Source organism: Eulemur rufifrons, chromosome 7 (assembly GCF_041146395.1).
Source record: "Eulemur rufifrons isolate Redbay chromosome 7, OSU_ERuf_1, whole genome shotgun sequence".
Lineage (NCBI taxonomy): Eukaryota > Metazoa > Chordata > Mammalia > Primates > Lemuridae > Eulemur > Eulemur rufifrons.
The window spans coordinates 124,033,709-124,045,772 of NC_090989.1; the positions used below are offsets into that span (position 1 = coordinate 124,033,709).

General features: G+C 38.6%; 1 protein-coding gene across 3 annotated transcripts in view; it reads right to left on the reverse strand.

Annotated features, from left to right (window-relative positions):
• NEK11 (NIMA related kinase 11) overlaps positions 1 to 12,064 on the reverse strand; it is a 249,295-nt gene that overhangs the window by 90,557 nt on the left and 146,674 nt on the right. For all 3 annotated transcript variants that reach the window (XM_069473252.1, XM_069473250.1, XM_069473251.1), the window contains one exon: positions 5,332 to 5,492. In XM_069473252.1, the coding sequence (XP_069329353.1) occupies positions 5,332 to 5,492 (161 nt within the window). The remainder of the gene's footprint in view (positions 1 to 5,331; positions 5,493 to 12,064) is intronic.

The window sequence follows — 12,064 nt, forward strand, 5'->3', positions numbered from 1 at the left end:
AAATCCTAATATAGAACCATCCTCATATAGTCACCTAATTTTTGACAAAGCGGGAAAGAATATACCCTGGGGACAAGAATCCCTATTCAACAAATGGTGCTGGGAGAATTGGTTAGCCACTTGTAGAAGACTGAAACAGGACCCACAGCTTTCACCTCTCACAAAAATCAAATCACGGTGGATAACAGACTTAAACCTTAGGCGTGATACAATCAGAATTCTAGAAGAAAATGTAGGAAAGACTCTTACAGACATTGGCCTAGGCAAAGAATTTATGAAGAAGACCCCCAAGGCAATCACAGCAGCAACAAAAATAAATGAATGGGACCTGATTAAATTAAAAAGCTTCTGCACAGCCAAAGAAACAGTCCAGAGAATAAACAGACCACCTACAGAATGGGAAAAAATTTTTGCATACTACACATCAGATAAAGGACTGATAACAAGAATCTATTTAGAACTCAGGAAAATCAGCCAGAAAAAATCAAGCAACCCTATCAAAAAGTGGGCAAAGGACATGAATAGAAATTTTTCAAAAGAAGATATAAAAATGGCTAACAAACATATGAAAAAGTGTTCAACATCTCTAATCATCAGGGAAATGCAAATCAAAACCACAATGAGATATCACTTAACCCCAGTGAGAATGGCCTTTATCAAAAAAACCCAAAACAACACATGTTGGCGTGGGTGTGGAGAGACAGGAACACTAATACACTGCTGGTGGGACTGCAAACTAGTGCAACCCCTGTGGAAAGCATTATGGAGGTATCTTAAACAGATTCAAGTAGACCTGCCATTTGACCCAGCAATCCCATTACTGGGCTTATACCCAAAGGAAAAAAGGTCATTCTGTAACAAAGACACATGTACCCGAATGTTTATAGCAGCACAATTCACAATAGCAAAGATGTGGAAACAACCCAAATGCCCATCAATACATGATTGGATTAGTAAACTGTGGTATATGTATACCATGGAATATTACTCAGCTATAAGGAATGATGAAGATACGACATCTCTATGGTTCTCCTGGAGAGAGTTGGAACCCATTCTATTAAGTGAAGTATCCCAAGAATGAAAAAACATGCATCACATGTACTCACCAGAAAATTGGTTTCCCTGATCATCACCTAAATACAAATCTGGGAACGACACCAATTGGACATCAGACTGAGGTGGGCGGTGGGGGAGGGGATGGGGGTATGCCTACACAATGAGTGCATTGCGCACTGTTTGGGGAGTGGTAACACTTGAAGGTGCTGACTCGGGAAAGGGGGGGTGGGGAAAAAATATGAAACTATTGTTTTTAACTTGCACTGTTCACCTAATAATTTATCATGAATAAAAAAAAAAAAAAAAAGAATACCGAGCACAGAATGAAGGTTCTGGGAATGTTAGCTGTTACTGTTATAACAGTTATGATCTGACTAAACTAATGACTCTACTGACAGAAGAAACTCTTAGAGGCACCTACCCTCATGACAATCTGATTCAAGTGTCTTCAATAGAATCTTGGGTCTTGCCTACTCTGCATCCAGTTCTCTGCCCTGCAGCAACATTCTAAGAAGAAGATCATTTCTGTTTTTCCTAATGCTTCACTGTGCAATGAGAATTTCAAAACTACAGGAGGATTTAGGCGAAGGGCATGGAGAACTTCAGAATTAGCTAGAAAAAATGGACCTCTATAGCCCTCATCTTAACAAGAACAAACACCATAGTCCTTCTTAAAATAAGCTTCAGTGAAAATCATATTTGCTAAACAGAGCCTTTCCAAGAGAGTTCTGTGTCAAGGAATTATTGTCCACCTAGTATGTGTACCGCTGGTGCACCTGGGCTGTTTATTAGTCTTGGAGCAGGATGATGGTCAAGGCAGCAAGGGAAAGACACAACAATCTGAAAACACCCAGCAGCCTGCGGCCCTAAGACATGTTTGTTAGAGTATATAAGACCCTTTTCAGTGACATCTCACAAATGCTGTGGAGAACCTGTTAGAGTGACAGCTGTAAACTCTATTCTCCTGAGATCTAAGAGACTGGTTTCAATTCAGTGACCACAGACTTCACAGACAAGCTATCAACAATATGATAATGGCTTGTGATAAAGGTGTTATTGATGTTTTGCTCATTATAGCAGAGAAACAACTGGTGACTAATAGCAATTAGGTACTTAATAAAATTGTGTTTTGGAGATGCTGCTACTTAAGAGATTGTCATGGATGGCAAAAGGCTCAGCAATCAATGGCAATGAAGCCCATGGCTGCTTTTCTATTTGAAAGCACTTCTTCTGTCAAAATAATAACTATGTGACTTTGGCCTCGTCTGAAGGAAGGGGAACCAACTTTGATCTGATTACTCACATAAAATCCATGGGTATGATGACCACCTAAGCAGACCCTGGTACACTTAGAGGTGAAAAGCAACACTAGAGAGAAGGGAAGAGAGGCAAATCCTGGACATGGTGACAGGTCTCACCCAATTCAACACCCTAGTCAACAGTGACTAGGGTCTCAGCACTGAGTTCTGTAGTGTAATCTGTATGTTGCTTAAAAAATAAACCAAGAAGGAAGAGTCTATACTCATCACAACTGCAAACCCATCACCTTAGGAGAGGGAGAAACTATACTGAATTACTAGGAAAAAAAAATGGAGTTGTAATTACCTATCTCTAATACAAATTACTCTATTGTGATTTAAAGTCCTGTTTCCATTACACCAAGTCCATTCTAGATTGATATACCTTCTTTTTTTTTTTTTTTTTGAGACAGAGTCTCACTTTGTTGCCCAGGCTAGAGTGAGTGCCGTGGCGTCAGCCTAGTTCACAGCAACCTCAAACTCCTGGGCTCAAGCGATCCTCCTGCCTCAGCCTCCCGAGTAGCTGGGACTACAGGCATGCGCCACTATGCCCGGCTAATTTTTCTATATATATATTTTTAGTTGTCCATATAATTTCTTTCTATTTTTAGTAGAGACGGGGTCTCGCTCTTGCTCAGGCTGGTCTCGAACTCCTGACCTTGAGCCATCCTCCCGCCTCTGCCTCCCAGAGTGCTAGGATTACAGGCGTGAGCCACCGCGCCCAGCCTGATATACCTTCTGTAGTAGAAAAAACATTAACTTGAGAATGTGACCGGCCTGGGCCAGAGGCGTGGTTCCTCCCTAGCTGTGTGATAATGGGCAAGTTGCTGTTCTCTCAGAAACTCAGTTTCCTCATCTGGAAAATGGGGATAAGAATAACTACCCATCAGGGTTTTGTGAGATAAAATACCATCATGTATGGAAGAGGCCTTAGCATCCTGTCCCAACAGATTATTTAAAATCAGTCATAATCTGCCATATAACATGTAACAGATAGATACACAGCCAAGAGAACAAAACTGCTGCCCTTATATTTATCATCTGCCTTAAGACATAAGGAGATGGGATTTTTTTCATACTAATTATAGAATCTCACTTTAACATTAAGGAATTTTGGCAGTATCATAAAAAAGCCACAAATGGATAGGTAACTTCATAATAATAATGGCTAATATCTCATTATTAAGTACTTTATTAAGTTCTGGAAACCATTCTAAGTACTTTATATTGATTACATCATTTAATACTCAAAACCACTCTATGTAGTAGAAACCATTATTCTCCCATTTTACAGATTAGAAAACTGAAGTGCAGCAAAGTTTAGTGATTTGCAAAAGGTTATGCAACCTGCGAGTGATGAAGGACAGCCCAGATACAGGCAGTCTGATCTCCAACCTTATCTTCTAACAACTATACCAAAGATGGGGCTCCTGGGACTGGCAAAGTTTTATTTCTTAACCTAGGAGGTGTTTGCCAGATAGCATTTTATTCATACGGTTCTCTGACTCAGTTTTATTTTGTTAAAAATATTTTTAAGTGATAATATGAGTAGCTAAAATTTTATCACTTGATGCTTAGAGTAAAAAATGAGCCCTATGTATTTTGCACATCATGTTTTATAACTATAGGCACAGAATGAAGTCTCTAATTTTATAATAATATTTGTTTCAGTTGTTTATGACAGTGGCTTAGATGGAAATGCAAATTATATTTTCAATATGTGGCAGGAGGTGCTGTTGTTTTCCAGATTCCACTGGAAACAAATGGGGAAATGATTTAAGAAAAGTTTTTGTTTGGGTGTTCTAAACCCCCACTTTAACTCTGTATTTGTCTCAACATTTGTTTGTTTCTCTCTTCATGTATTTGTCTCTTAAATTCTCTCTCTGCTCTTTTCTCTTTCTTGTTCTCTTTCTCTAATCACTTTTTCTGCTTGGTCCCATTACCCATACTCTTCCAGTTGCTATCTCCCTGCCTCTCTCTCTTTCTCTTATAGAGAAGGTGAGAACATTTTTACTGCTTTTATTTATTGAATATTATGATGTGCTGCTTAGCCTTTATTAAAAATGGTTAAATAAATTGTGTACAACCTTCCCTCCACCCCAAAAATCATCTCACCAGATTAGGCTTTCACTGACTCAGGTACCCCTGATTGACTTTTATTTTAGTATCTGAATGTTCCCAGTTAATAAAAAGCTTCTATACTTCATGGAAGTTTAGGGTTAAAAGGTTACCAGGTATGACCTAAGAGAAAAATGAGGTATATGTGCATAAATTGCCTGAAGTCATCTGCTTTCTCCTCATATATCTCTTGCTTTTTCCCTCTGCTGCAGACACACAACACAGAAAGCATATGCCAGGGCTGTTTCTTGGCCTATGGCCTACATAGGGCTTACTTTTCTACAGTTAAAGAGATCTACTACAAGGGCATATACTGAGAGACTTCAGCAGTGTATGTAAGGATGAATCCTCAGGGGCCAAATATAGCTAGAAAGATCATCTCCTAAGCCCAGGATCTTTTGGTCTCATCCCCAGAACTAAGTCATTTTCTTATAAATTTGTATTTTCATTAAATGTGTAAATATGACTCAAAAATTTGATTACCAAGCAGAAAATTATACAAGAAATCCCATTCTTTCTTCTAAAGAGATACTTGCATTGTTTATCTAGTAGCTGTATATGAAGTGCTGTTCAGTGTGTAAACAATGTAGTATGCACCATCCTTTTATCCCCTGCTAAATAAGTGCTGTGTACTCCAGCCCTTCCCTCATCAACATGGTTCAGATCAGATTCTCAGAATTCCATGGGGTCCCACCTGCTCCTGGACCTTGGAAATCAAGACTTATCACATGAAGCCATTATAACAACCCAAGTCCCCCATCCTTCACATCAGGTTATTAGGCTTTCTTGACTCTATCTGGAAGAGCATCCAATCAGTACCTTGGACAGTTCCACGACTCTGCTAGGGAGCAGCATGTACCTGTTGGTTTGTCCTGTAAGGAGGCTGAGGTCCTTCATCCTTGACCTCTCCCTCTGATGCTGAGAACATTGTTCCTTCTTTCTCCTCCTCACTCTCTTCAGAACAGGAATCAAACACATCAGCGTAATACTCTTCAGCCACAAGTGGGTCTTCTGGGATCTCTGAAATAAAAAATAAACAACAAGCGGGTACTACCAGTCACTGAAATTATATAAAGTCTAGGATTCCTTGTGTTTTTATAGATATGTATATTTTATTTGCACTGATGAAGGTTTCATGGAGTGTAGACTGAATTGTAGCTTTCTGAAAGTATCTGGTTGAATGTAATCAACACTTCGCAAAATGAAACCAGTAGAAGAAAGGAGAAACATTTCCATTTGCAAACACCTTTTGAAGGTAGGAAAACAAAACCAAGAAACAAGAAGAAATGAAATGCTTTAAATATTTGACATTTATAGGCATGAATCTTTATTAAAAATGAGGAGATTTAAGAGCAAAAGCAGGACAACATACCCTGACTGAAGGGCCCTATTATACAACATAATTAGCAGAAATTGGAGAGAAAGTGCATCAGGATTTTCCTTATATATTTGTTATTTTAAAACAAATGTTGGCCGGGCGCGGTGGCTCACGCCTGTAATCCTAGCACTCTGGGAGGCCGAGGTGGGCGGATCGTTTGAGCTCAGGAGTTCGAGACCAGCCTGAGCAAGAGCGAGACCCCACCTCTACCAAAAATAGAAAGAAATTATATGGACAGCTAAAAATATATATAGAAAAAATTAGCCGGGCATGGTGGCGCATGCCTGTAGTCCCAGCTACTCGGGAGGCTGAGACAGGAGGATCGCTTGAGCTCAGGAGTTTGAGGTTGCTGTGAGCTAGGCTGACGCCACGGCACTCACTCTAGCCTGGGCAACAGAGTGAGACTCTGTCTCAAAAAAAAAAAAAAAAAAAAAAAAAAAAAAAAATAAAACAAATGTTAGTGGTAAGACAAGATGAATAGGATATATAGAAATGGCATTTTGGCAAGCTGGGGAAAACATTACAATTCTTTTCTAATAGGTTATGAAGGCTTTTGAGATAGAGTTCACTCACACCTATGCTCAGCATTTATTTATTTTAAAGCAAAGAATATCCACTTAAGCTGATGCCAATAAGCATCTACCCAAGTTACTTGATGCAACATTATTAGTAACTAAAATAAAGTTGGTGCTTGTAACAATCTTCAATAAAAACAGGCCAAGAATGGATCACAATAAAGCATAGAAATATAAACTCTAATTTGCTAATGGGGGCCTAGACATAAAGAAATATCCTTAAGTAGGGGGAGAAGAAAATTACATAATACTGCTCTGTCACAGAAAAACAGTGGGCATTTTAGGCTTTGTACCACACTCTGACTTAAAAACAAAATTATTATTCTAAACCATAATACATAGCACTGTTTTTCAATCTATTGTAGCTATTCTCTATCTAGTGGAAACAATAGTGAATTTGGGGTCAGAGAATTAAGGTTTAAATCAAGCTGCTCCACCCTGTAGATGAGAATCCAGGAAAGGGACATAAGTGTATTGGAGCTCACTCCAATTTCTCTCATAAAATTTGACATAAGTGTAATCTAATAGGGTGGTATGAAGATTCAATAATATGATCCTTATGAAAAGCATCTGCAGAGAGGGAAGCTTCATACTAACAGTCACTCACTTTCCACATCTATAAAAACAGGCTTTTTATTAACTGACTCCAGAATCCTTTGGAAGTAAAATGCCTAAGAGATGTAGAATTCCTCAGCAATAGAAGACTTTAAAATCTGTTTGTTGCCTATGATTTCCCACTAAAACACAACAAGTTGTGTAGTGGAATCAAAATTAGTTCAAAAGACAAAAATTACATATATTCATTGCTGTATCTTCTAATTCCTTAGGAAGCAACATATCGGGGATCTCATACTTTTAACAATTTCAACACAGCCTTTTTCCTCTTCAGATCACTGATTTTCAGTTGAGCACCAGATGACTTATACGTAGGAGTCATGCTTAATAAAAATCTTTATTTGACTCACACTCAGAATGACAAGAGGATCACAGCATGAGAAGCATATGAAAACCACAACCCACTGAGAGCTCCAGTTTTGCTGTCAAGTAGGGGCATATGCTTCTGAGTGGAACGGTGGACAGAACCATGTGACTTCCACATGACATCTTCCTTCTCTCCTTCCCCCTCCATCTCTCCTTCAATTTCTGTGTCTCTTTCTTGGAGTTACCCATTCTCTCTCTTTCTACTCCTTTCTACTCCTTTCTACTCCCCCACTCCTTTCTACTTCCTCTCCCTCTCCCTGAATCTGTCTCTTTGACAGTTATCTATTCATTTGCTCATTCATATTTTCTCCCTCTTCCTCTCCCTTTTTTTTCTTTCTCTTCATTCCTCTGCCACCCCCTTTGCTTTCAGATTTGACTGTGACACAGTAGGAAATACCATTTACATTGTTGCCCAGTGTACAGAAATGCGCTTATATACATATGTACATAAATATCTTTATGGTTGAAACAAAAATTTCATGCATCAAGACCCACTCACCCAAACTACATGTGACACATTCTAGTATTTTCCTTTCCATTCAGTGTTTTCTAAAATACTGGCTGCAACTTACTAAACTGATTTTTCAACCAACAGTTTGAAACACTGGTTTAGAATGCTGGCTTTAGCATCAAAAAGGCATATATTTAAATCAAGACCCCAGCAACAGCTCTGTAACATTGGACATTATTTAAACTTTCTGTACTTGTTTTCTCATCTATAAAAAAGGGATGATAACATCTGTCTCATAGAACTGTTATGAACATTAAATAGTATAATGGATGCAAAGCAATGCCCTATGCATATGGTATGTACCCAATAAGTGCTGATGACTATTGGAAGTAGTAGGGCAAACACTCTATAGTTTTGCCTGTAATACTCATCACCAGGAAGAAATATAAATACTCATGAGTCACTTAACGAGAATATGTTCTGAGAAATGCTTCATTAGGGGACTTTGTGTGAACATCACAGTGTTCTTACACAAACCAAGATAATATAGTCTACTACACACCCCACACCCAGGCAACATGGCATAGGCTATTGCTCCTAGGCTACCAACCTGTACAACATGTTACACACTGAATACTGCAGGCAATTGCAACACAATGGGGGTACTTGTGTATCTAAATATATCTAAAAATAGAAAAGGTACAGTAAAAATATGGCATAAAAATGGTACATCTATACATGGCACTTACCACGAATGGAACTTGTAGGACTGGAAGTTGCTCAGGTGAGTCATTGAATGAGTGAGTGGTGAGTGAATATGAAGGCCTAGGATATTACTGTATACTACCATAGACTTAGTATAACTATACTACTATAGTTATACCACTATAAACACTGTACACTTAGGCTATACTAAATTAATTTAAAAAATTCCTTCTTCAGTAATTAGCTTACTGTAACTTTTTTACTTTATAAACTTTTTAACTTTTTTAGCTTTTTGACTTTTTTGGAATAACACTTAGCTTAAAACACAAACACATTGTACAGAGGTACAAAAATATTTTCTTTCTTTATATCCTTATTCTATAAGCTTTTTTCTATTTAAATTTTTTTTCTTTTTAAACTTTTTCCTTAAAAACTAAGACAAAAACACAAACATTAGTCGAGGCCTATAGCTTCAGAATAAATATCACTGTCTTCCACCTCCATATCTTGTCCCACTGGAAAGTCTTCAAGGGCAATAACAGGCATGGAGCTGTTATGTTCAATGATAACAATGCCTTCTTCTGGAATACTCCTGAAGGACCTGCCTGAGGCTGTTTTACAGTTAACTTTTTTTAATAAGTTCAGGAGGATGATACTCTAAAATAAGGATAAAAAGTATAGTACAGTAAATAGATAAACAAGTAACATAGTCATTTATTATCATTATCAAGTATTACATACCGTATGTAATTGTATATATTAGACTTCTATATGACTGGCAGTGCAGTAGGTCTGCCTACACTGCATCACCACAAACTTGTGAGTAATGTGTTGCTCTACAACATTATGACAGCTAAGATGTCACTACGGAATAGAAATTTTTCAGTTTCATTATCTTATGGGACCACTGTCCTACATGTGGAAAGTTAACGAAAATGTTGTTACGCAGTCATGATTGTATTAGACAACTGCAAATATATACCAAGTTCAAAATGATTCTGTATTTAAATGAATCACTTCTCAAAATCCATACCGAATCCAACTAAAACTGGCAATAAGGAATAATGCCTCTTTCTGGTTTCTTTTCTGTTTGCACCACAGGGACCCTTGGGCATCTTACCACTCTGTTCTCCTCATGTCCCTCCTGTCCATGGTTCCATCTAGGTTCCCTTCAAGCAGCTCAGAAGAAACCTCTACAATGGATATTGAAAAACATGCTCTGTAAAGGGCTAGAAAGTAAAAATTCTGGGCTTTGCAGACTAGATGGTCTTTGTCACAACTACACAATTTTGCCTTTGTAGTGTATAAATAGATAATACATAAATGAATGAGTGTGGCTGTGTTCCAATAGAACTTTATTTATAAACACAGGCAGTGAGCGAAGTCATATCTCTGCAACAAAGATAAATCTTTCTCTTGATAGAATGCTAAGCTTCTCTTCCCATAACATGGCCCATTGTGCACAGAGTCATAGTCCCTTTCCCTCTCCTACCTAGGATTCCCACCTAGGAAGGGGAGGAAGGAAAGAAATGGTCAGGGGGGAAGTGTCATTCCTGAAAACACACCGGGATGAATCTGTCTCCAGTATTTCTTACCTAAGCACCACTGACTTGGTGCTGCTCACAAAAGGACTCATTTTCAAAGGGAAAAGTCAAAAGAAACGTAAGTCTGCTTAAACTGTGTTTGTCAAGCCGCATGTTTTTCATACATAGACCCAATTTGAAGCCTTGTTAGGCTAAGGCTCATTTCTCCTGTCACTAAGGGGAAAATGGTCTGTGGTAAATAGCTTTAATTTCCTCACACCCTGAAGTCAGCCTCATAACAGATGCACTGGAGTGGCATTCCAGATCTCCTCTATGCCGGGAAGGCAGTGACAGCGTGTGTTTATGAAGGGATCCAACAACGGCTGCCCGAGATTGGACACAGATGTTTCAAGGCCGTGCTGAAGAAAAAGACGAACAATAACTGTTCCAGGAAAAGGGTAGCCTTTGTCAGACACTTCAATTAAGACTCAAATAAATCCCTTCCTCTGAGACTTCAGTGAGCATGAGGATCACCTTCAGGGCTTGTTAAAGCACAGATCACTGGGCCCCAGCCCCAGACTTGCTGATTCAGTAGGTCTGGTGTGGTACCTGAGAATTTACATCACTTACAAGTTCCCAGGTGATGCTGATGCTGCTGACCTGGGGACCACACTCTGAGAACCACTGCTCTAGGACGTGACTAGTTCAAACAAATGCACTATCACATACTGTGTAGAAACACCATAATAAAATATGTAAGATTCTATACTATCTCTACATATTCCAACCTGTGTATGTGAGAGACAAGACGTGAACAAAAGAAGTAAAGTTCACCTTAGAAGAGCTCAAATTGTTGTGCTATTAGTTGTCTCGGTTACTTACAATCTCTATGGAGTTATAAGTAATGGGACTATTTCCATTTTATTGTTAGAAAAGAACAAAGCTAAGGGTGAGCAGCCCAAAGTTAGTCTTATATTTGTACAGCACTTTATAGTTTTAAAAGCACATTCATCTCCATTATTCCATTTGATCATTGCAACAACTCTTTGAGTTAGACCAGGATAACATTTTTATGCCCATTTTTCAGGTAAGAAAGTGAGGTTCAGACAGGCTAATGACTAACCAAAGGTCACACAGCTGCATCTGAATTCTTTCTTCCACTGAATTAGAGCTATTTTATGGTTAGCTAGGAATTTCATCTTTGCTAGTAAAACCATTTCACAGATAAAAGTCATGACTGTCTTCCCTGTAACTCTGAAAGATATTGGACAAGTGATAGATTTTTGACCTATAAGATGGAAACACTGAAGCTTAGTCATCTGGCAAATTGTCTTAAGGGAGCTGGGAATATCAGACTCACTCAGATTCAGCTCAGTTCTCACTATCCTCTATCTCAGATGTGCTCAAACTTGAGTGTGCATCAGAATCACCTGGAAGGCTTGTCAAAACAGATTCCTGGCCCCCACACCCAATATTTCTAATTCAGTAGGTCTGAGATGTGACCTGACACTCTGCATATCTAATGATATCGCTTGTCTGGCAACACATTTTGAAAACTATTGTTCTATCTTATAGGACCTTCAAGGAGAAAACGATATATAGATGCAATTGTTAAATGAGAAGCTCCCTGTCACTTCATCTATCATTGCATTAGCTCTTTAAACTTCTAAAATGATCAGGACATAAATTAAAGAATTTTCTAAAAAGAGCCAGTTTTCATAAAACAGGAAATTTGCCTAAAGGCGAAACCAAGTTTCCTCTAAAGGAACTTAGTTGTTTAGAAGGAAGATCCCAGCCTGTGTGCCCACCACCATCACAGGTGATTCTAACCATTGATATGCCTCGAGCAAATGCATGTGACAAGCTTGCCAGAATGGTTCTCAAAGGTTGGTCCCCAGATTAGCAACAACTGCATCTCTGAAATCTTATCAGAAATACAGATTCTCAGTACCCCCCATCCCCAACCTACTGAATCAGAA